Source organism: Neodiprion fabricii, chromosome 3 (genome assembly GCF_021155785.1).
Source record: "Neodiprion fabricii isolate iyNeoFabr1 chromosome 3, iyNeoFabr1.1, whole genome shotgun sequence".
Lineage (NCBI taxonomy): Eukaryota > Metazoa > Arthropoda > Insecta > Hymenoptera > Diprionidae > Neodiprion > Neodiprion fabricii.
Window position 1 is genome coordinate 24,825,853 of NC_060241.1, and position 26,356 is coordinate 24,852,208.

The 26,356-nt window shown below is 42.8% G+C and overlaps 1 protein-coding gene across 16 annotated transcripts in view; it reads left to right on the forward strand.

Moving 5' to 3' along the window:
• Nucleotides 1-25,704, forward strand: part of LOC124177183 (CUGBP Elav-like family member 4) — a 528,908-nt gene extending 503,204 nt beyond the window's left edge. For 12 of the 16 annotated variants that reach the window (XM_046559292.1, XM_046559283.1, XM_046559289.1 and 9 more), the window contains 9 exons: nucleotides 983-1,062; nucleotides 11,607-11,750; nucleotides 12,095-12,227; nucleotides 13,650-13,805; nucleotides 14,316-14,420; nucleotides 17,189-17,266; nucleotides 21,918-22,076; nucleotides 24,265-24,449; nucleotides 25,201-25,704. In XM_046559292.1, coding sequence (XP_046415248.1) covers nucleotides 983-1,062; nucleotides 11,607-11,750; nucleotides 12,095-12,227; nucleotides 13,650-13,805; nucleotides 14,316-14,420; nucleotides 17,189-17,266; nucleotides 21,918-22,076; nucleotides 24,265-24,392 — 983 coding nt within the window. In that variant the 3' untranslated portion in view covers nucleotides 24,393-24,449; nucleotides 25,201-25,704. The remainder of the gene's footprint in view (nucleotides 1-982; nucleotides 1,063-11,606; nucleotides 11,751-12,094; nucleotides 12,228-13,649; nucleotides 13,806-14,315; nucleotides 14,421-17,188; nucleotides 17,267-21,917; nucleotides 22,077-24,264; nucleotides 24,450-25,200) is intronic. The other 4 variants (XM_046559287.1, XM_046559288.1, XM_046559286.1 and 1 more) reach the window with 4 other exon arrangements.
• Nucleotides 25,705-26,356: the final 652 nt, after the last annotated feature.

Here is a 26,356-nt window from a genome sequence, read left to right on the forward strand (position 1 = left end):
GCAAAATTAAACCTAGAACGGTAATGTTACTGTTTTTACCTATTCCGGTAACGGGAGGTGAAAAAACAACCCAATGTTTTAAATTTCATCTCTCGGGTAAAAGGTATTGTTGAGGGTCCTGTAGGGGCTCCTTTTTTCTTCGTTTTCTGCGTAAGTTTGAAAAAAATGATCAAAAACTAGTAAGCGAAACACGAAAAAGTAGGCTGTTCCTTTTCGGTGGTAAATTTAAATAAGTGTGGAGCATTTTTTCGACCCCCATTACCGTTCTAGGCTTGCAATTGAACAAATAATTGTTTAAAATTGGAAAAAAAAAATTTGTCGAATGAAATGTAATTATGAATACTAAATCTCGATTTTAATTTAACAAATTTAATGAAATAATACCTTTTTCATGATATTATCAAAATATTAAAGCACCCTCTAGTTGATTCAATTAAATTGTTCCATAGGGTTTGATAAATTTGTTTGGTGGATAGAGATTAGTCAAATTTAGAAAATCATAAGAGCTACTAATTGACTGCCGCGATCGAATAATATGCAACATTGTGAATCTAAAAAATGTTATGTTAAAGTGGAAAATTACTCTATGTGACGCCTCTAAAGTACTTTCTCGCAGGATAAGTAAGATGAGCAGTTATTAGGAGTGGTTCCAGGTATCTGTCCAATGAAATCAACAGAACTAGTGTAATAGCTTCAAGTTAGGTGTTGAAATGGATCTACCAACAACCAAGAGTCAGGTAAATGTTGTTTAGGCTCAAATATATAGAGTCAAAATCGCGTTTTAATATTGTTTCCCGATTCTTATATTATTCGCAAAGATTTCAACCAGATAAACGGGGACAAAGTTAAGGAAGCTTGTTGTTTTCTTTTTCCAAACTGTACTTCTTTTCTTCATCGTTGGACTCGCGGTGCAATTATTTTCATCGCCTGTATTTTTTGCCAAATAATTTTCATAACCGTTGTTTGTTTTTCTCTGTTTCAGGCTGTGCATTTATCAAATTTTCGTCGCATCAAGAAGCACAAGCGGCGATCAACACTCTACACGGTAGCCAAACTATGCCGGTAAGTAATGTGAGCTATGAATTTATCGCCTTTCATAAAATTAGTACGTCTTACACCACAACCATCTTCGACCTGATACACGGATAAGGTTGGGTGAACCGCAAATCGGGAATAAATGTTTTTTGCAAAACATTGATAGATCATTAGAAAAATATGGAATTCCATTAACTAGAAACAAAATTCCGTGTCGCACACGGCACATTGCTAATTTTGTAATCCCCGCGTATCGATCTTGGATAAAACAACTATTCGAGCTGACGTGCGGATCGTCGAATGGCCACTTGATCTCTTGTCAATTATATCAACGTACGAATTCTATTCCCGGTATGTGCGCGATATTCACCCAGGCTGAACCAAAGATAAAATTCCATGAAATCCTGTCGATACTCCGGATCTCCGCCAGTTTCGGGGGGTGTAATAAAATGAAAATATTATGGATTTGCCCTGTGTAACGATCCATCAAATGTTATTGGGCCGCGATAATAGATAATCCAGGAAGGGTTGATTCGCTATCAAACATCTAACGCTTTTCCGGGAACCCGCACAGCACAGAGAACAATAACGAGATCTTCTTTAGAGATTGTACTAATCACAACGCACCGTTCGTTTTACCCTCGAAGATCGCAAACTTCCTGGATAAATACTAAAATACAAGGGATGAACACCCCGGAGTAAATTTTCCCTGGAACGTTGTATCGCGGACACCGCGTTCTATACCCACACAGAATGAATAGAGGCGGCGAACACGACGCGAGTCGAGTGGTTCTATTAAGCGAGGTCGGCCAATGAAGCGGTTATGGTTACCGGTGGCGAACCATCCCTACAACCTGCACCCTGCACCCTGCACCCACCCCGTCCTCGGTGACAGAACAAGGGTCAGGTTGGACAGGGTTTCTCGGCTCAAGAAGTTGTATAAGCAGTGACTGTACCGCGCCTCGCCGCGCCTGGCAAACACCCCAGTAATGACTGGCCAAACACAAATCTGCATAACACTTTGCGGGGGCGAAGGGTGGTCTTCGCCTGTATCCGACGACCAAACTCCTGCCTGAATTCTCAGAACTTTCCCAGCCTGGATTAGACCGGGTTAGACTGAGAATTTGTAGTTATAATTGAATTGTCAACGTTACTGAAGGGGGGGAAACCAGCTAGGCTTTGGTTCCTCCGGGAACATACCACGCTGCTTAACCGCATTGCGTGCCCCGATTCTACGTCGGGGTTTTTATTTTTGACTCCTGGAACTCGGAGACCTGGGCGATTCACGTGCCCTTTGTTACATGTCACTTCGCGATAACAAATGTACCCCGAATTATATTTCCCATTGCTTGTAACAATACGTACCTACTTTGGGGCGAGATAGGTACCCCAATCTGGTAGAATAATTGCCAGTGATACATTGCATCGTAGTGGTTTTTGGATGGATTCATGACCGAGTCGAATAACGTACCTCAGAAATTTAATCTTATCTTATGAATTGGCAATTGAACTGATTCTAAGTCCATGACTTTCAACCGATATAGAAAGATAATGCAGGATAGCTGTCTTTGAACGGGGTTAAGCTGCAAATCTTCCAAAACTTAAACAATTAAAATGAAGTCTTCGATAAACTTAAATAGAAATTCTCCGGGCAGTTTGAAGTTCCAACACCCAGGATGAACCCATCCTGTGTGGAAAGCTCGGTGAATGGTGAGAGAAGGGTGAGAGAGAGAGAAAGAAAGAGATAGAGAGAGAGAGAGCGGTCCGTTGTCCAACCATGCATAGGAGCGACGAAAGCGGGAAACCGTAACCTAATATTACGTGTAGCCACTCAAAACCCACAAACAGCGTTCAGCCAAAATGGTCGGCTACCTAGCCAACCTGTGGAGGGGACGCGGCGCGACTAGTCCTTTGCAATAATATGTAGATCAGTTAATTGTTTCATGGAATTATGCAAATCTGAATCCGACGAAGGGAAAATTCCCCCCGAGGAGAAGGAAAGGGTTAAGACGTGATTCCTCTCTTGACAGCTAGTCGATCCGAGCAGCGTCATTTTCCCGAAATATTGAACAGTTACGACGATCCGAAATGCAGCAGCCAAACCTCCGCAACTTCTTGCTCCAGCTGAGTCTTGCGGATTTATTATTTATGAATACAGGAACGAAGTAATTGCGTCTCCTCTTCGTTTATCTGATGCAGCGGGCACGGTTGAGCAGAAATTCTTCGGTGTCGAATATCATCGCCTAGTTTTTATTATTTCACATTCTGTTCTTTCAACGATATTGGCATAACGAATGGTGCTTTGGGGAACCTGGCGAGTAAAATCCAAAATGGCAGACCTGAGAGCGAGGAATTGATTCGGAGATATAATGAAATCAATTCATGCAATATTTGGTAAACTTTTTCTAATCTACTGTTTCGAATTGTGCAATATCGACCTAAAAATTCAGGGCTGAATTAATTACGCCAGCGTTTATTGTCACTCTATTAGCAGCGCATGACCAAAGTAGAATTGAAAATTGTCTATTTGAAATACAGCGGCTTGACCGCAGCCTTGTTCCATTCAGTTTTATGTCAGTGATAATTTTGATAGAGAGAGAAAATTTTTCCTCCATCATTTGGGCGAAAGAGAAAAGCTGGATAGCCCGAAGAAGATGAGCGCGTAACCTTTCGTCGTAAAACTCATTTCAGCGCAAGTACACCGAAGGAATAAATTTCGTAAACGCGAGGTATGTATCACGTGTGTGTATAATTTGAGTAAGCACACCATTGCAGCAGCGCCGTAAACGCAAGCGTAACTCCGGTAAAACGTTATACGCAAAGCTCGTCGTAGCGCGGGGAGCATGGCTTGGGATTCAGGGAAAGTCTGAGGGTGGAGGATATGAGGGGACGAGGCAGCGAGGCCCTTGTCGCGATTAAAGCCTGTTAGAGGAAGGGATGCGCGCATTGTGTTTCGTGCCCTCAGATATGAGGGCCGCGATCTTCCGAGTACATCTCGAGGGTCCTCGAAAGCTCGACTCCCGTGATCCCGTGACTCGAGACTCGGTTCGATGGCGGTGGCTTCGCGAATAAGAAGAAGAGGCCTCGGTCGAGTGGCCGTTTCCCCAAGAGCGAATACCGGAAGGCACTCGAGACTCACAAAAACACGATTAAAATTTCGCGAAAATATTCCAAACACTTGAAAACTGTAAAGCTCCTTGCTCCCTCCCTCCCCCCCTCTCTAAACGCTATTGCTTTATCGTCGTTACGCAGGCTGCCGGTGTAAAGAGCACGGTGAAATTCATCCTCGAGAGACCGACCGCCTCGCGCTGCAAACGAGCGGCAATCAATAGGCTCTCTACTTAGGTACCGGGGATAAGGAAGCGGAATAAAGAGTCCCATTCGCCGGATGAAATTCTGTAGAAAAATTAACGAAAGCGATCCTTTTACCTCTAGCTCGAAGCTGTAGAGAACGTCCGTCGTGTCTTCAACTACCCGTATTCCTTCCTTGGAACAATATCTCGAGCAGAATTACGCTGTCCGTCTCTTCGTCTCGGGGGCAAAAATAATAATGATGATAAAAATAAAATAACCGTAGGTACAAGTCGGGAGATCCGCAGTCTCCCGATTCAACTCCTTTTAGAGATACGAGACGTCGTGGGTGAGGACGAGGGGCAGCTGGATGATTTCTCATCGTGCTTGACCAATCTCTGGAAAAAGGATTCGATGCCTCGATGGTCACCCGCCGACTCTCCTCGCAACTCGTCGAATATCTATTCGTTTGACGCGTCTAGTTATCCGGTGAGATGGGTCACGCATTCGGGTGACGCGATACCCGAACTGTTGTCCCGCCCCGAGTTGCCCCCGAAGGTTTCCGGGCATTCGCGTGCATCCCGAATCACGGATAACCGGCATAATTTCCCCTCTCGAGTCGCGCACTCGGAGATACCATCGTTTGTTAACACCTTCGTTCCCTCTTCGTCTTCGTCACATCGGAAGGGATGGCTGCCATCTTGATCCCGGCTGAGCCGGAAGGTCGCATGACACAAAGGCGAGTGTCAGGTGAAAGGAAACGGGCGAAGCGACGTTTTCCTCGTCCTTCGGGGAGTAAAATGGAGCGACTTTATTGTTCCACGCCGGGGATCTTAAATGGGAGGATATTTTATCGAGCGGGTATTTCGCACTCGATCGCGGGTTGACTGCTGGCGAAACACGCATACGATTACTCCGCTGGCATGCACGTGGAGACTTATCTTCATGGAAAGTTGGGGTCGTAAAATGAGGATGCACGTTACGGTCTGCGTTCCATTACCAGGGGGCGTAGTGTATAGACCCGGACATGTAGAGGAGTTAAATGCGCGCCGGTTTTGCAGGGGAACGGAGAACCGCCTGGCAAACGAACCATCCGCCGCTAACGGCGCCTCGTAAAGCTACAAAGAATAGCGGTCGGCACCGCAAGCCGCAAGCCGCTTTATGCAATATCGCACCGCGCCGATGCAAAACACGAAGACAGTTAAAAAATGGAAGGAGTTAAGTATTACCTGCTGGGAGCAATGTCAGCACCGTTTCTATACTCGAATTTTCCTAATACCCTACCGTTTGTCTCTGTCCCATGTTATAAGAGTCGAGGAAAAAAGCTTGTGGTCTGTTAAGCTTTTACGACTTGAATACTAACTTCATAATTCAACAAAAAAACTCTTGCGGACAGTAATTACTTCACACGTTTGACTCTCAAAGACAGAACAACTCGCCCTACGTATGCAATTAGCTCAGCTCTGATGATTCAAATGATAACGTATGTTTCACACTTAATAAAATGTAACTTCGTCAAGTGTCACGAAACTTCGAGGAAATCGCCTGAGTTGTGTCAGCATTTCTTGTCGATATGTCTTTTTCTTGGTAAATGGCCAATATATCCCGATTGCGGACTGCAGATTTCAACAAGCCGCGTTCAAAGGCGAGGCTTAGATCGCATGGAAACTAGCACCTAGTGCCTAGAAACTATTAACGGTACGAAACCACGGTATAGATTGAGCCCGTGCATCGAGTGAGTACAGAGAACGTGAAAACGAAGCAATTATACGTGCTGATTGGAGGCTGTGCCGTTAGCCGCACCATCATCACACTCGCCGATTTATTGGTTGACCGTAATTTCAATAGATATACAACAACGCCCGCAAGTCCCAGTGTCACGTCGATTGCCACCCAGCTCGGTACATGTCTGTTCCTGGCTCGTGGAACTGACGAAATTAGTTGTTAATTACAAATCACTGGTGCGAATTACTTATACGAGAATTATCCACCGGCGAAAATGGACCTTGTCCAGTGATTGGATGTTCATTTCTAAATGAAAGAATTTCCCTGTTACCACTTGAAAAGTTCGACTGACGAACGTCATAACTGTGGAACCAAGCCCGCTATGCCATGCTGGTTATTTTTAATCGTGCGTTATTCGAAGTGATTCACGTGGCATGGGAATCGGGTCGGTCGTGTAATAGGGACTGCAGCCGGGTAACAGTTGTAGAAGCAAGACAACGCAATTACAACTTGCCAGAGAATTACTCAGGGAATGTCTTTAATTAAACGTTAGAGGCAGTTTCCAAGCCTCTGCTGATGGAAGGACAATTTCCTTCCATCCACTTCCTCCGCTCAACGAAGAACGCGGCGAACTTTGGGTGGCAGCAGTTGTATACACCAACACCGAGACGACGCACACCCGCCGGTAACAAACTTTTACACTTTAAACAAGTCATTACTAGTGCCGCTTTTCCCCCAAACCTAGGATATTCTTGTCGCAAAAATGAGTATTCCGGAAACGCTAATCGGTGCCTGAAGCAATCACCATGAGTTGTTGGGTCAAATAGTGCACGAATGCAGGTACTTTACGACATTTCAGTTTTTCTATGCAATATTACGTGCTCACCGACCCTTGAAATTTCTTATTGTCCCAGCCTGTTTTTTTCTTTCTTCCTCCTACAGACGCGTGATATGTTTCTAGTTTTTGATCGCGAAAAAATGTTCACTAATTTTTTGGGTTTTATCTCAATTTAACGAATGTTCATTAATTCAAAAATTTCAAAAAAACACTCACGTAAATTTGAGTATAAATTTTCAAACAGTTGACGAATCAATTGTGTACTGACCGCGAAACTGTGGCAAAACACACAGGCTCCAAAAGTCAAAATTTCGCGGATCAACGACCAGGTCAGTTGTCATGGGAATGACCCGTATTGTACCTGATTCGGAAAATGATTATCCAGCCTGAATTTTGGGATGTGTGAAGTGAAATGCGAAGCACCCTGAAAAGGTGTAACCGGTGGATGGAGGGTGCCATGAGGGTGAAATAAAGAGAGACACGGGAGAGCGCATATACCCAGGTGCCTGGCAGGTAACGCGCCCCACAAACAAGCGAAGTATCGAGCTGTGTCAACGTGGGGACGCTCGTGCTGACGGTCCTGCAGAATGAGAGAGAGAAGGAGAAGAGAGAGAGAGAAGAAGAGAGAGAGAGAGAGAGCATACGTTGGAACGGAACCGCTTCGCCTTTTTTCATTTCAAACAAAATGGTGCTGCGAGCCGTATCGCCGTTGAGCCGAGTTGAGCAGCCATGCGCAAATTGAAAGAAGGACCGAGCGAATAGGCTGCAGCCTCAGCGACCCACCGCCCATCTTTTCTTGGACCCATAATCTTGGCCCACCGGCCCATTTTGCTCGTCGTTTGGAGCACCGGATCGAGACTAATGAACTGTAATCCCCCAATAACGAGGCTTCCAGCTTCACTGACGCTGATATAACCCCCGCCAACAGGCCTACCAATACCAACCCGCCACGCATGCGTGTAAGGTTGTATTGTATAATATGTAATTGGACAGGCCTGCATATCTTCGCCGCTCCTATTGTGCACGGATATAGAGACCAACTCGGCATAAAAATCCGCACGCATGACGAATTTCACCATGAGCAGATAACTATCGCATTCACTACTATACATATATGGACGCACTTTCGTTGGCGTTAAACTTTCGCGGACAAAACGTTATCTCAGGTTCATTTTTACGACCACGGTGCAAAGGTACACACCGTGAATATCGGTGAGATCTTTTCGTCCTTATCAGTACCATTGGTCCGCGTGTGGAATTAGGGTGCATGGGGCACAAAGCGAGGCTGTGATTATTGTTCTATTAATTATGAAGCCGGCCACTGAGTGGGGGGTGTTTTATTACCACAAGCCTCAGGTGGCTTATTCTTCGATAAATTTCGCTTGCACGACTCTGTTCGGTTCCTCCTCTCCGCTACACAAACGGCAAGAAGCAATCGACTAACAGCCTTCGATGCTGCGTACCGGGAACGATGGTCCACGAAGACTTTTTCACGTATGCATAATGTATTAATATACCTATTTCCCGATCGAAACTATAACGATGAGTTTTAATCAAACACCTCCGCAAGACCGGCGTCCATGCTGAAGGCTTGAGTCTCTTCATCTCCGGTTCTCCTCTTGCAACACCGCGGGGGGTTAAGAAGGAAGGCAATATCAGCTAGGATATTATGTTACCCGTCCGCCTGACACTCCTTCATCACTTATAGGGATGCGGTAGAACCATCGATTCTAACAATCGGGATTCTGCGGCTGAAGGGCACAGCGAGGAAGACGGAATCCTGCATTAAACGGAAATCGTCGTACATCGAGCGACAGGAATTATGAAAATCACGTGTAGATGCGTGGACGGGTGCGTAGTCATGAGGCAATCTCAGTTGCGGGAACATCAGCTTTCACCCAGATAAGGTGGTCTCGATGGTAACTTCCGCAGTAATTTTATGTCGTGCCTTCCAACACGATTTCCGGGCAATCGTCAAATTTATCTTCTCCTCAGGCAAAGGAGGAAAAGACAGCACTCATCTTCCTCGGTTTTACGAGTCTGTCATGCCTAAGACGTATTTTGCGGTCCGAGAAAGACGTGCGGTCGAGTCCGCTCGTCGTAGATCTGAGTGAGTCGCCGAATTACTTCCCGAAGGTCACGGCTTCATCTTGAGAAAGTATTTCTTCAACCACGGGTGGACGACGGTGTAAATCTTCCAAAAATTTTGCGCCACACTCGTTGCTGTATTTTTTGTTAATTTTTTATTTTTGCTTTCATTTCTTTCTACCGAAACGTAGATTCATGTTACAGACACCACCGCTATCAGTTTTCTCTTCGCATTTCTATACGAGGGACTAAATTACTTATGCAACATTGCCTGCCTGCACCGTTCGAATAACCGAAGCGAACAGAGCTCCGTCACGTGAACTATTCAGTATATATTCATTTGATCGCCGGTTTAATAGCTCCTTTCAAGCGTAAAGTAGTAATAAAATAATGATAGGTTGTCGGAAAATACGAAGCGCGTTAGTAAGTTATTCATGCCGTCGTTTCCAACAGTCCATCACAGCCCGGAAGGGCGGTTCTCGGCAAATATCAGCCCCGCGTATTTCAAACCTTCGGCGTGCGCCATTCAGCTGAAATGGTATAATAACGTAGTACCGTACACGTCAGTACCCGCGGCGTGTATTATGATTTGATCATTATAAAGAGAGCCACCAACTACTTACGCGGGAAAACATATTCTAAACTAATTGTTGTACCCGGTTTACAAGTCGTCCATTACTGGTCGTACGTCAAGACCGGACAAATTTTTTGTCAGTAATATCTCATGTCAGAATTCATTTCTGCGGCAAAGTTTTACGTTGTTCAATTTCTACCCATACACAACAATTCTTTCCCTTTATCTATACACGAAGCAAAAAAATTTATTGCATATTTAACGGAAAATTTGGTAACGCATTCGTCATTTTCTTAATGCAATTTTTTAATTCACATATGTATCCACATGAATGGTAAATGGAAAGGGAGTGCGCTTGGAGGATTGAATTACCACAGTTGATGATCAATCTACTGTTCGTAGGAACATGGTTACAAGTTACTTTACCGCGAAGAATCCATTTTAAGCAAGTCAATACACCATTCAAACTAAAATAATCACAAGACTTTGCGAATTTCTCATTCGAAGTTGAATCGACGAAGAAATTGTACAAACTAGACCGCCGCCATAAGTGAACTTTCGAAAGTATCTTTCTTCTCTTCTCTGTGAAACCAATGTACTAAATTTGCAGTACCTGTAAGGTACCGCAATGTTTACACGTGGCGCAAAACTGTTTCATCATCCCATAAGAACTGAAAACACGTTCGTAACTTGTTTGGTGAGTAGATGCTGATAGAGATCGTCTGAGAATTATCAATTTACCGCGAGAGTGCGAGAGCATGTCCCAGAAGGACTAAAATATAAATGGAAAAGCAGGCAACAGGTGGTCAGTAGCGTGGGTTCTGTTGTGCTGTAAGAGAAATGCGTGACTGGAGACTGGCTTGTGCGGGACGCGCGAAACGTTAGCGATATATTATATTCGTATCATCAATGCAAATGCCGGGCGTGCCTGAGTTCATAACGGCTATAGCATTACTATATCAGAGAAGATGGTTCTCGTCCTGTCTCCAGGACACCAGAGCAGTCACGTGATTCGCGTAAAACTAACGCTGTCTTTCTCTCTCCCTCCCTCTCTTTCTCATTCACCAGGCATCGTCACGTCCACTTTATATCACTTGAAATTCTGGGCATAAACCGTCTTACGACCGGATTTTTATACTCACGTCAGCCTCCTTTAACCCCACGTTTCCCGATCCCACCCTGCACGCTGTACTCCGCAGATATAAAAGGGTGCAAAAATACTCTCCTAAGTAAATATTCACTCCCTTATGTCGATCGGTATAAGTACGGAATCAGTTGCCTCCACGTATTGCGGATGACATTGTACCTTCTTCGATCAGAGTTGAGTGATGAAACAACAAAAAAGTATATCGCTCACTGCGGTCAATACCTACTCCATCCAAAATCGCAAACGGCAATTGGAAAATGATATGTTACCGGAATGACAGAGTCCTTGTATCCTGGTCTTCGTCAGTAATTACAAGTGGTATAACGAATTGCACTTGTAGTTTCAGTCCCAAATATCGCATCCGTGATAGTGTTCGAGATATATTTCCAATCTTTGAATGAGAACACGTTTCACGTGGACCAAATAAAAACCTAGCTTGCTGCGTCGTCCTCACACGGTGTAAACGGTTGTCCTCTTTACATATAATTATTTACCGTCCGATGTCAGCATAGACGTAGGTACCACAAAATTTACGGGGGTTGTCTAGGACCGCGCAGTCCCTGCGCTCGAAGGTACGAGGCAAATGTTAAGCGACAAGGTAGTTTACCTTAGACAGGTCGGATGTAACGCGTCGCGTCTTGGCCTCCATATTCCATTATGATCTTCGACTGTGCGGAGTCTCGTGTACTATATTAAACCATATAACCTCTCGTCTATGGCCCAACGTCGCGTCTACCGCGCGTATATACGTACCACCTGCGGGCACTTCTACAGCGGTGTAGCTGCCTGATTATTTAACCCCACCCCCGCACCTCGTCGCGCCGCCCGGCCTCTTCCCAGCCCCATAAACCTGCCCTCGCTAATCCCGTGGTCCGTGTATACGAAGATATTAACGAGACGTGTTGCAGGGTGCGTCATCCAGCTTAGTGGTAAAGTACGCCGACACAGAGAAAGAGAGACAATTGAGACGCATGCAGCAAATGGCTGGAAACATGAGCCTCCTCAACCCGTTCGTCTTCAACCAGTTTGGCGCCTATGGCGCGTATGCTCAGGTGAGTTTGCTTCACGTCTCCAAGCACATTTCATTCTCCTCCCGATCACGTTCGTACATCATCTTCACGACATTGCACAGCTGACTTCGGGCATCATTTTTTGTTCTCATCTAACCGCATTTATCCCAAATGGGCGAAAATTCGAAAATCAAGGCTTGTTAACGATTTTGCGTTGAATTTTAAAGATCTTCAAATACCGGACCGTTCGTTCTTTTTCAAAGATTCAGGAGCTTGGCTGATCAAAAATCGGCGAATAGAATGTGAATAAGATGATCCCAAGTGCGGATTTCGTCAAGATATCCTGTAAAAATGACAAGTAACGTAGTGTTTTTGGATTCTTACAGCAGCAGGCAGTTCTTATGGCAGCAGCCACCGCACAGGGTACTTATATCAACCCGGCAATGGCCGCCCTCGCTGCTGGTCAACTGCCTCACACACTGAACGGCATGCCCAACTCCGTAGTACCGCCAACTTCAGGTAATTTCTTCCCATAAATATGTATATATACCTATTGGGGACGAAGAGAAAGATTCAAGGAAAATAAAGGGCGTCCGGCAAGGTTCATCATCGCTGCGCTGCAGCGCGCCGAGGTTTAATTAATTATGTGTCTTTTAACGAGAAACGAGCAGCTCCGAACGAACGTTGAACAGAAATCGTAGCCTGAATTAATGAAATTGTTATGTCGCAACTGGTTGGGTAATACGCTGCCGGTAAAGCACCGCGAATAGTCCGCAATGAGGGACGAATGGCCGACCTTTTCAGTAGCGATTTCGGTGATGTAATAACGTTTATATGCAGCTTTCCGGTTGGGACGAAAAGGATGGCTAATGTTGGCACATAGTAATCGCAATTTAATTAAACCCTCGACGTAGCGGCGCAATATAACGTTGATTGTTAGCGGCCATATTTTCTATAGAGCTATATCGACGTTACAGACAATTGCTCGTTAATTTGTTTATGAAGGCAGGGGAGCTTACATGATCGAACGATTACGCTCTCGCGGATGTTGCAAATCGGTTCGCATCCGTCCGCAGGGTAAATAATGAGGAAGAGGCTTAAATTGAAACGGGTTTCGAATTTGCATAACGTTTGTTATTGCACGCTTTTCGCGTTTATTTATTATAAATAACCCCTCGAAGTAATCGGATTTAGCGGTAATAACGGTGTGACGATTTTCACCGGGGCAAAACGAGAAACGAAAAGAGGACAGCCACCCAACTTCGCTCGTAAACGATATTATATTATCAAAGTCGCAAAGTTTACGTTCGAAGGACATTCGCGAGAGACCGATACAAGTAAAATAAATGATAGAACTGGTTCGCCTGCCGTGCTTTCGACTACAGCTATACCTATAAATCGCGAACGGGGTGGTTCATCGACTGGAAGGTAATGCCGTTTGATAGGGAAATAATATTTTACTCCACTCTTAGATTACTAGCTATATACCGTGGTTTCATGCCTCAATGGAATGCCGCTGGTATTCCCTGCGACTTCAAGCACTCAAGCACCATTTTAAACTCTCACAAGTTTAACTTTATTATCGACTCCTGAGAGTCTTCGGATAACCCAGATATACACCCTTGGAAACTTAACTCTTAAGCGTCCGACTGTCTCGACGCTTTTTTCCTTTCCCGTTCTCTGACAAAACCGCCACGTTTTACTTTCTGGAATTCATCGTACATTGGAAACCTCCTCGTGTTCTACCATTGCAATTGATCAAATCAACCGATGGAGTGAAGATGATCTATTTTGACCAATCTGGCGGTGAAGAAACCTTACACCTGCTACCCTGCTTGCGAAAATCATTCCGAAGGTCAAGATCATTCCCCTGCGATCCACTTCTCGCCAGATCGTCCGATTGCGGCCAAGTTGAACATACCTGACGGAAATTTGTCGCAGGTGCAGGTGCGGGGCAACCGGTTAACGGGGCGATACCTTCGCTACCTTCACCCACGATGCCGAACTTCAACATGGCAGCGCAGACGCCGAACGGCCAACCCGCTGGCTCGGACCCAGGAGTCTACACCAACGGGATACCCCAGACATACGCGGGACGTGAGTATCAACTCCGGCGCATCTCACCGCCCCTGCGCGCCTCTTGACCAACCGTGGCTGAAATTTTTATGCACAAATAAAGAGGGATGCCTTTCATACCCGGCTTGCGGAGTGAAATCGCGTCTCGCGTAAGAGTTTGAAACTTGGACGCAAATTACGTAACGTGAAGAAAAAAAAAAGCTTTGATACCTACCCATTTATAACAAGAGTTGATCGACTTTCTCACGACTCGCATTTCGTCCCATCACTAGAAATTTTCTTGTTACATAACGTATATATAATAATCTATTTTTCCCTGCCGAAGGAACGCGGTGCGTAGTCGCGACAATCGATCAGTTTTGGTTGTACACGCTCCGATCTGGAGCTCTGGATGTTTTCCGGGGTATGATCATAGCGAGGGTAGATAATAATCTGAATAACCGATATGTGAACGGAGCTAGCGCCAAGGGGTGCAGCGGGGCCCTTAGCATAGAACCACCCCTGATAAGAGCTGAGCTTACTGAAGTGTAGATGCCCTTCATTTGTCCATTCCAGCCCAGGGACTGCCCAACGGGGACGCGGCGCTGCAGGCGCACGCTGCCGCATATCCGACCATGCAGCCCTACGCCGGAGTCGGTGAGTCCGCATATGCTTCTTTCATCTTTTTCATTTCCGCCTTCTTTTACATTTTTGCTTTCATCTTTTTTCGGGGGCTTGAGGGTCGAGCTGAGTCGGCACTCAGCCTCGGTCGATTCCACTTCTTTTCTTTTTTCTCGCCAAGTTTCTGCAGTTGTAGGTCAAACGGTACCGTTCGTTACTGCGTCAGTAGGTTCATGCATTATACAGGAACATATAGGTCTCAGGGTGTATTAATAATTGCAAATTCTATGCTGGTTCAAAGATATCGTAATAGTATCGATTGCAGCTTATGACTCGGAATCTGAGGATTCGGTTGAAGCAAATAATAAAAAAATTTAATTTTTTTGAAAGAATACGTATATCAATGATCCATAAGTTTCTGTATCGTAGATCGAAACATGAATAAACATTTCATATATTTACATCGAGAATTATATGTTTCTGCATTGAATATCGTGATCTTTGCCAGCGTGAAAAAATAAAGGAAACTTTTCCGTCGACCGCGTATTTGTTATTTCAAAACCACATTTGCATATCTTCGATGATCATTAGGAAAGGAAAGAATATCGTGTTACGTTTTCAACTCGGCGTTTGTTCTAAATCTTCTTAGTTTTACTGAAAACGTTCAGTGACTGGCATGAAGCGAAGAAGATACTGCAAACATGCGTGGAACAGTGCAAATGGCGCAAATCTGGTGTAAACCCGCATCGCTATCTTGTTAAACTTCATGGCATCCCCAGTTTCCATATTTAGTATACACAGAAATTGTACTTTTCCTTCCGTACGGCTGGCTGATGCTGAGCAAACAATGCTTTCACCACTGCGTCGTGCCTCGGATATTGAGATTCGCAGTGACAAGTAGTTCGACCAATGTTTGGTCAGCCGCAGCTACTCCACAAACGGCTAGGAAGATCGCGTCTTTTATAAATCAGGTATTCCGCGACATATTTCTATCCAATTTTGGTTCACGGTTCTAATCGACGTTAAGTAATTTTTATATTTTTAAATACTAAACGTGAGAACAAATATAATTCCTCGAAATTTGTCAAAACCGCTTTGAAAATAAATTTACGCAATCTTGTATCGATTTCGGTGGGAGTATTGAGAAATATGATTTGTCGATTTCACATTTTGCCACGATCGAACGGTTTGCTTCGTGTCACCTCGCTTTGAATATTCCGTTTGTATTGCACTCAACTTGATATACAAGACAACGTTAATTGTTTATGCATGATACGAGAATAGCACGAGCCATATAAATATTGTACACATATAAACGTTACGTGTTTGTTACATTATCACATTATTACATGGCGTAAAGCTTTTCTGTAATGCTGTAATGTGATTGAGTGTTGGATGCTATTATGAAACACAAGCTTATTCCCGTTAACCTACTTCGTATCTTCAAATCTTTGCTTCGCAGTGCTTTAACAGTATCCCCGTGATATTTGTTCGCGGAAATATTTGCGCGTGTGTAATAATCGTTCATCAGCTATTTTTTCCAACCGACAAGATAACGACCAAAACCAAGAATTGCACCTACGATGAATTTTCACCAATCGACTTCTGTACCAAATAAAACTAGCATTCACATATATTTACATCATAGCGATCTGTCGCAGTGCGTGGAAGCTCGCCATCAATAGGAATATATTAAATTCATGTTTACACTGGAATAATTAATTCCGAAGTGAAATTCTCCTCGCGTATGTATACCTTTCAGACCCGAAACCCTAAAGCAAACAGATATCAATCATCCGTATTTTAAATATTTACCACCACATAATTAATAGTGTTGTATAATTCCAGAATGCAATATTCTGTAGTATATACACATTGTACGTATAATACACCCGTGAGAAATTTTCTTTTCTGCGTTTTACATACTAGACCGAGATATTATTATTTTCAAAATCCACGAACACTGCGCGGGGCAAAAAGGGAGATTAATAACTATGCCCGAGTTCAATAACTACCAGCTCGGGTAATTAAAATCTCGAATTGCCACTGGTATTGAAAACGTATTATATCTCTGAAATAATAAATCGGGCTAAACTGCGATATGAGGGCCCGCGAAATGTTGCTGGAAGCGATATTCCCATGGCTTCGTTTCACAGAGAAACACAGTACCTGTAGGTTCGGCATTCAATTCGCGTACCCATCAAACATATACACGGCTGATTTACAGCCGGGTTCGCCGTTATTTCGTGAATTTAATAAAAATTTTATGGCGATATTATAAACAGCAATTAAAATTTTCATTGTTCACTAGGGCCGCGAGCTGTTGAAAGAAAAGCTGATATTCTCTGGGGAAATTAGCGATGGCACCAAGTTGCTATCGATTGAAACTTGGTTAAATATACATTTTATTCACTGCGGTAATAGAATTCGTTGATAGAAATTACGTGTCAGTGAGAACAGAATTTTTTCCCTTTCCCGCGTGATCAATGGGATTATCGGCGCTTGTTTAATTACTCGCAGATTGGTCGTTGTGTCAATATTAACCGGAGGTTTCGCGAAACGTCTTTATTCGCGAACCCGAAGCTTTTTTTAAGTAACGCTCGCATCGTAAGCGCGCGACGATGAAAAATATTGAAAGATGAAACAGAACGTGGAAAAATTTCGTATCTGCGCGTTCTTCACCTACTCGTGCTTGAAAAATGACACAGGATAGAAAAAAAAGAAAAACAAAAAAACAATCAAACGAAAAAATACACCCATATGCAAAAACTATTTGTTATTCGTTATCTGTATTACTGTCGCAGCTTACCCAGCCGTCTATGGACAGTTTCCACAAGCGATTCCGCAGCCGATGACCGCGGTACCTCCAACGCAGAGAGAAGGTAAGTGGCAAGCGTTCTTCGAACGTAAATAAATCTTGAAATTTTTATTAAACTCATACTTAGTCGTAAATACTCCTAATTTTCACCCGCTTGATTACTTGATTTTTTTCATCCTTTCCCAATATCCTCAAATAATTATGAAACGCTGAATTTACCCCCTAATTAATTTAAAATTCCCTTGACGATTTGAATTACATTTTGCTAACTTCTCGACATTCTTGTTTCCGAATAACATCTTGTTCATCGAATTTCCCCCTTCGAATCGTTATTCCACAAAAGTCTGCGAGATTAACTTTTCACTCTTCCGAAAATTGTATTATATCTTTCGTTGGTCACTATAACGAAGGCTGTGCTAAAGAGTCCGCGCAAACCGGAGACCTTCAAAGACACTCGTGAATTGTTTTTATACCTTTTTACATACATACTCGTGCATATGTATATACGTACGTATATATAAGTATGTATGTACATTCCTCGGGCGGGTTTCGCTTTTCCGAATGGTTGAACGGAGGTCGAAAAAGAGATAGGTATATATAGAGAGCGTTCGAAAGTCCTGAAACTGCGTGCCTTCGGCTATTTAAAATTGGGTAATGAATTGAAGGGGGTTCTCGCAAAACACCGCTTAATTAAAACTGCCAAAGGCCAATCGAAAAGACAACCAACGAAGAAACGAACGAACAGAATGACAGAGTGTATATATCGAGTCTACTCTCTCTTGTCTCACTGTACCTCATCTCCCGCTGCCTCTCTCATGCTCTCCTCGAACGAGCGCCTAATTGCAATTAACAACTCGCCATTATTAGAATATACGATGCCTTACAATGAGGTAATGCAAATAAAACGAAAGTTTTAATTACTTTCCTGCTACGCCCTACGGCGGCCCGCGTTACATCGTCGGATAATAGAAAGTTTACCGCGACAGAAATTCAACCCCCAACCCACCTTCCTCTCTCTCGCTCTCTCTCTCTCTCTCTCTCTCTCCCGTTTTCTCTCCCTTGTACCATCACACCCACCCACACATACACGCGTGCCATTGGTCTCTCTCTGTTTTCCTGCCACGGCCCATTCTTCGGATTCGCTTGTCCTGAGCACCCCAAGCCACCCACATACCCCGAACACTGCACCCCGGACCAGGTTCTGTTGTTACAACAGTTTGTTTCATTAATTTGCTTCACGTCGGACCGAGCGAGAATCTGCACAATCATTTGGAGTATTTCCATACTAATCAATTTCCGTGCAATTGCAGTATGCATTTGGCTCGAGATGCGATCAGGGAACGGTAAAATATATCGTTTTCAAGTTGGGTAAATACCGTCAATGCATTATAGAGATTCAGTTGGATTGATGTCGTTTTTCGCTAACTTTGCCACAAGGTTAACATGCTCTTGAAACTAGCTTTCGGTTATTGATCATCGATCTTCGATGACAGTCGCGCATGTTGTAGAAGCGAAAAGATGACGAATATGTCGGGCGAAATCAATCGGCTGCACGGTGTTGAGAAGTGTTCTGTTTTCAGCAGAATCTCAAATACACCTAATTGTCTTTGTCACGTTATCGCAATGTTGCGAATAAATGGATTCTTGGATATGTAGGTCAGTAAAACGACAGGGTTGACGTTTCTTTATCGCAATGTTGTCCAATGTTATTCGACTGCGCTAATGCAGGCATTGCACTATCAGTCAGTGTTGTTGTCCTCCGAGTTCGAGATCAGCGGCAACGAGCCTGAAACGACGCAATATTCGCAGTATCATCTTGCATGATGCTGTGCACATCGAACTCTTTGTTGCTTTAAAAGTATCACATCAATGTCTGACGTTGTTTGGTGTTTCCTTTGTACCTATATCGGTGTCTGCACCTACCTTCATCACTGTTCAATTCTTTACGTTCATTTCCACTTTATATTCGTCAAGTTTATGGCCGTTTCGCGTTATATACCGCGCAACCATGCGGACAGCGAACATCTCTGTATGTACATATAATACATGGGTATTGTATATTATATTGTAGAAAAATCCATCCGACGGCCGCTGTGTATATTTGTTGCAAGTCGTGCAATTGATGTCGTATCTGCTGTGTCGGTGTTGAAACGATGTACGTTTCGGTGTTAGGAAACCACTAAACTTTCCATCAATACTTGAACACCGCGGATCCGCAATCGCTTCGCAAACTGCGAACCGGATTTTTTGGCACTTCGATTACGGGTAAAAATGCGTCTTCTCACTCTACATACTCGTATAACACTTGTCCAATCGGGCTGTAATGTGTCGCTCGCATATGAAAGCACGCCGAGTAGAAAGCTCCCGGCATTTCATGCGAGACACTTTGGCTACACTCTGGTACATACGCGTCAAAGGCACAATTCGTCGATATCGGGGTTCCACTCTAAAATTAACACGGACATACTTCGGCAATTACAAAGTGATCGAACACGCTCGATCGCAATATCGCGAAACGTTTATTCGAAAGCGTATTAAATGCTCAAAGCGTAAATAGCAGCGAGATACTGATATTAACGCGTTGTTACAGGTAAACTGAAACTTCGTTCTGAATAAATTCATACTCCTATATGACTATCGCAATACTTGGCACGCTAGGGAATCAGTTTATTGTTAGTGGAAAAAAGTTACGAAAGTTACGAGTTAGCTGATTCTATTAGTTCATATATCAACGGCGGTTTGAACAAGCTTTTTAAAACTTTTTTTCATTCTCCCCCTACTTTTTTGGGGCTTGAAAATGTTTCTTTTTTTACTCCTGTTTTGTTGTGCTGCAATTGTATAATCCTTCCCGAGAGAACGATCCAAATCTCGCTTCTTTATTCCTGAAACTAATTTTAGAATTAACAATTGTAATGCCGCTGGAGGCGAAAATTTATGACTCATTTTTCGTTACTCTGCAGGCTTTGCTCCCCTCGGGTCCCACTCTACACACCCTTACAACCTCCCCACGGTCTGCAGGATCGCCATCCCTTCGTACCTTCACCCGCTAATTTGGCTCCCACGTGATAACTTTGTTTGCTAAATTATTAAGGGACAAGGTTCTGCTCTACTTGTTAGCTAAACGGACTATTGAAAAAACATCAATATGTGAAGGAAAAAAAAAAAACAGAATGGGGGTTAAACTATAGAAAGATCAGAAAACTAAAAGGTCGCAACATCGGATTTTTGCCTCTTTATACAACATATGGTCGAGAAATTCTAAAAGTCAGTTGTTTGTTGATACGTAGAAAATAGCAGAAATATGATGAAAAAACTGTCTGGATCAAAAATAGAAGTTTAGCATAGTCAGTGATGAAAACAGGCTACAGAAAATTTCAGATCGTAGACACGTCTAAGTTACATAAATCTTCACCGCGTACTGATGTGTCTGTTTTCGATCTGCATAACGTTATTTTAGCGGAAAAAGATTTGAAATGATTTCCGAATGGGCGGAGTGTTTTATATGAAAATAACGACGGAAGGCGCAGCTCGCGTGCTTAGTAATTAGATTCCCATTGCCCCCATCCCATTATACTTGAATGTCTCTATTAGTTGAAGAGATAGACCGAAGTACAACTTTCCGACTCATAATCGCTGCTAAATTACGGACAAGGTATAAAGTTTAGTGAAATTAGCTGAATCCTTCCTTCATGCTTTTCATTAATTCTGAGTCTTGTTATTCACTTCATTGTACAACTGAATTCGAAAACGTGTTCATGACGCGTTGTCCGCTCTTTTCTCTTCCTCCCCCCCCTCCCCCCCCCCCCCCACACTCTAAAATTTCTTATACGAACCATGTATGATGAATTCTACCTATCGTATTTTTCCGACAGCGTAAAATTTCACTTTATTTCATGCCCGGTTTAAACTCGTGGTAATTCTGTGCTGGGAAATTCGCCGAAAGTCGATTGAACGCGTTGCGGTCTTTTTGTTTCTCTTTCTCCCCTTTTCGCTCTTGTTTTTGTTTCATATTGAAAGTTGGTCAGCCGACTTGAAAATTGCTCAAAAATCAATCAACGTGCTATGACTCATCTCATCCAGCCCATTTTCCATTCAATAAATCTCCCATTGTTGTACTGTGAATCCTGGTGTTGTGTGTTTGTGTATTTGGAAGTATAAATACTCAACGTTAACCGGAATAAAAAGTAATCGAATCAGCAATCGAATAACGAATAATTTCTGTCTTTGTTTGTTGTCAAATTTTTTACCTCAATTCAATTCCTCCGTATTCATTATATGATTGTAATCGTCATACATTCATCAAATCATGCAACGTCGCATCATTGTTAACATATTGTTTCATCCATCATTTCACAGATTTGAGAACAAAAGTAATTATCACCACTTTGGTAATAAAACACATCATCAATGTATGTCAGGTAGAATATAAGCTCTAAAAAAATTTCACCGATTAATAATTATCGGTTGATTAATTGATTCTTGCTCCGCGTTATTGCTGCAATATTTTCTAACCCGATAATAAAATATGTAGAGTTCATAGATCAGTTATATATATATATATATTATATATATTATATATATATATATATTATATATATATACATTATTAAGTATCACGAATCACGCAAAGAACAAACTCATCCAAAACTAACATTCTAACTTGAGTATTATACTTCAAGTTTAGATGTTTAGATGTGCTCTGATTTATATGGTAGGATGCTCTATCTCAGGACCCGAGGGCTGCAACCTGTTTATCTACCACCTGCCCCAAGAGTTCGGCGATCCGGAGCTTATGCAGATGTTCATGCCGTTTGGGAACGTCATTTCATCAAAGGTCTTCATCGATCGCGCCACCAACCAAAGCAAATGCTTCGGTAAGTACTCGTTCCGACAAATTCATATTCCCTTTTTCTTCAATTAATTATAATATCCGGCATACATGAAGATGCGAAAAAAATGTCCCCCAATTCGTTTGGAGGTATATCTTTATTCTATACTTCTTACTCTCTCTTCCCCCCCCCCCACCCTGTCTCTCTCTCTCTCTCTGCGTATTTCAATAGGTGCACGAACGTTCAGAACTTTTCTAATTTTCATTTTCCACGTACTTCGTCCGGACGGCCGCCGGGGCTTCGACCCCCGTTCTTCAGATATGATCGTGTACCTACTCCAAACGTAATTATACTCCGTCGGGAGAATTAAAAAGGACAGTGAAAAAAAGGAGGGCAGGGGTAAAAGAAGAGAGAAAAAAAAAATCAGAGGGAAGAGGGAAAAAGAAATGACGAATTTCCGACACCCTTGTACGGCTGTTGTGTGCGGATGTGCGTATATAAGCGGACCGACTCTGCACCCCTCGTAATATAACTGGCTTCAATGCTATCGCGGCCCTTTTGTACACGAACATGCGCACGGTGGGGAAAATATTAAAAGAGCGACGCACCCCTTTGATTAATCATGTCCACTCGGATTCACAGATGGATGAACGCACAAGCGGATGAACGGGCGAATGGACCCCACGCCCTTCCGAATGCCATTCAATTCAATTATATTTTTGTCGGATTTCTGTACAATTCGTTCAAGATTAAAGAGCCATGGTTCCATTCGCGTGTTGTACACGCGCCTAATTGTTCCTCCTCGTTAATAACCGATGATTAACCCTCGCGTATCCATATTTTTCGTCATATCCGGACTGGATTTCGGGAAGTTCAAAACGGGCGGGGAGGGAAATCCGGGCTGCGACAAGCATCTAGGAGAGGGGGCGACGTACGGTTCAAAGTCCATTCGGGGGCGGTTCGCCAACTCTGCAAGGATGTTTCCGGCCGATCTTATCTTTATGAGCTCACCGATTCGTGCGCTATCTGGAGCCATCTAACTTCAAATATCTCCTTCTTTCATCCCCTCATACTTTTCGGTTCTATTATCACCGAACGGTTAAAGAAGCACGACGGAGAAGAAAAAGAAGAAGAAGAAGAAGAAGGGAACGAAAGGCTGCACCGACGGCCACTGCATGGAAACTCACCCTCAAAGAAAAATATGCTACTTTTGCGAGCTTCGATCCTTGGTTCCTTTATGCTTCGCGATGACGTATATATACTTTATATAATATTATATATGTACCGTACCGAAGGCCTATCGCCGAAGCCCCGAACTAGGCACTACGAACCATGTTGATAACCAGGACAAAGGTTCAATCTGCGTAGAGATCTTCTGCACGAATTAATCCATATGTATATTGCGTATATAATATGTTATGTACGCTACCTTTGCATGCGAAGCGTATTCGTGATTATAATTTGGTTATATCGTATCGCGTAATTCCAATATCTTTTCACAAGAATAGCCATTGTTGTTGGCTGTTCAAGATAGATGATACCGATTTTGCAAGCTCTTCATAATCGGGCATGTGATCTCTAAACACAAATCATTTGAAGATACACTGCGAATCATTACGTATCGACAATTACCAATACGAAAAACTTTTTTTTTTCTTTTGCAATTCACGAATAACGATTGTCATTAGGTTATCTGTATCGAACTTCGAATTTACGGATTGCTTCGAGTTGAGTTTCAGTGGATAGAGCTGAGATTGGCGGAAAGGTTGTTATATTCAGTTGAATAGAGATTTGAGGATCGTAAACGGTCGTTCGGAATTGGCATTCACGTAAAGCAGGAACGACGAGCCTCACCCAGAAGAGATGAGCATCGTTTCATTATCGCTTTCACGGTGAACTTAGATAATACCATTCATTAAAACTTTTTACTCCTGACTCGAAATTCGTCATTATTCCTAAGTGACCATTTAGATTGGAAACGTTCAATTACGATATCGCCCTGCAGAAAAGTCGAAATTTCATAATGAAACTTTACCTGATAAAGGAACTCGTTTCGAAAGATTGCCGCGCAGGGCAATCAGCTCGCGGATAACAAAGCAGGCCAATGTCCTTCCATAATATGATTCCCCTGAAGGGATAAATTTGCGAGCCCATTCATTGCTTCCATATCTTTTCCAACACCCAACTTCGAACTCGTACACGTATTTAACACGTGACTCTGCTCCTTCCGCAGGCTTTGTCTCATTCGACAATCCGGCGAGTGCACAGGCGGCGATCCAGTCGATGAACGGCTTCCAGATTGGGATGAAGCGGCTGAAGGTCCAACTGAAAAGGCCCAAGGATGCCAACCGGCCGTACTAACCCACGTCCTAGCCTAGACAATCTGGCCGGGTCGCGCCCTACGTCATAAGCTACAGGGTAAGTTAATCCAACCCTACAAGCCGATTTATAATAATATGCAATATATATAATGAAAGATATATAATAAGTTTTTGAGCCGATGATCTCGCATTCCAATCGTAAAAGATATCGAAATCACTCTCGAATGCATGTCAGAGGGGATGAATGGAGTAGAGGCATGAATTGTAACAGAATGTATTGGAGTGAAGAAGAAGCAAAAGGGCTGTTTTCAATATTTGCAAGATCCGTTATACGTAACGGAGTCATTCAGTTTTCGTAACCAAATACAGCAAGAGGAATAAAATTGTGTCTAGGCTACTTCTTTTTATTGTGGATATTTATTTATTTATTTTACTTCTGGTATGTATTCTACAGAGATGCGAGAGCACCTGTGCATAGAGACCAGAATTGGTATAATACATACATATATAGTTTATACAGGTATTATTAGCTATGTAGTGTATTATTAGCTATGTAGTGTACTGTTCAAAACATTGAGACTTGCGCTTGGGTGAAATTGATCCTCAATGCTCGGTGATAAATTTGCCACGATGCATTGAAGCAATTACAGATTCGTAGAGGATTGACGAATCAACTGATAGGGTTTTCTTTCGAGGTGAAGGTTTTAAAAGTAAATAGTATAAGTCGACGTGGTCACCTTGTTTCCCATCCAACCGCTTAGAGAATTAATGTTTGGTCGTTCGGACGTGGTATCGATAACGGAGTGTGACTGGATCGGATTCGAGATAGAGTTTTCTCATTTTTCCAGATGCTGCACGATAGAGCGAGCCCTACGGACGCTCGACGATCAGATGTGATGAGTTTGAATCATCGCTACGATGTTCCCCACCGTAACAACCTAGTATACTAGTTAGTTAATTCTTAGAGGTTAGTAGAAAGCTTAATTATTACCTACCCAAGGATGACACAAGGGTCGAGGAGGAATGTGGAATTAGGATATGGGAAGATTATTTATATCACATATACCACTAACATATTAATAAATAATTATACTCTCATACTAATAACTTATTATACCAATTATTATGATATAAGTGACGCAAGGAGCATATACAGGTGCTGCGCTTTCGCGCAGGTGACAGCTAGTCATTACATTGTACGATAAGCCGATCAATTTTTTTTTTCTCATAACATGACATTATAAGGTATAGTAGATTTTATATACCGTTGCAAGGATTTAAAAGAAAAAAAAATTAACAAAAAAACAAAAAAAAAAAGAACAAAAAAAAAACGATAAGAATTAAAAATCAAACTGAACGGTCCTGAACGACTGCAGTTTTTCATGTTACAAATGGCAGGCAACTTTTTCGAGAACAGAATCAGCCTCAGCGCGATACGCGTCCTTTTGAACACTATACATACATACATACATATAGACTGATGTGACGAAAATTGATCGCTAATGTTTTTTTGGTACGTTGTGAGAACCCAACTGAATATTGAATCGATTCGATTCAATGCAAACGTGTACGATATGTATATTGACAAAACTGCAGAGTTGTATAGACCATTTTTGCCAATCAGTACGGTACAGTATAGCAAATAGGCAGACAATTGACAATGCGTGAATAACGTTGATGAAGAAGTATTAAAGGATAAATGGAGAAGGAGCGAGATACAGGGAAGACAATATTCCACGAGATTTTTGTTGAAGTATGGAGGTTGAAGATGCCGCGGACCGCAGGGTGAAAATTATATTATATATTATCATTTTGTTCCGACCGGTTGCATAGCCCGAGAAATTCCAACTAGGCTGTGATTGAAAAGAACAAATCAATGTTTTTTCTTGCAAACGGAAGTTTTCGTCTTTATTCGTGGAAAGTTCGACCGTATTGAACAATGAAAAATCAATGTCGTGGTGTCTCGATGATGCAAATATAAATATAACATAACGTGTATCAAGT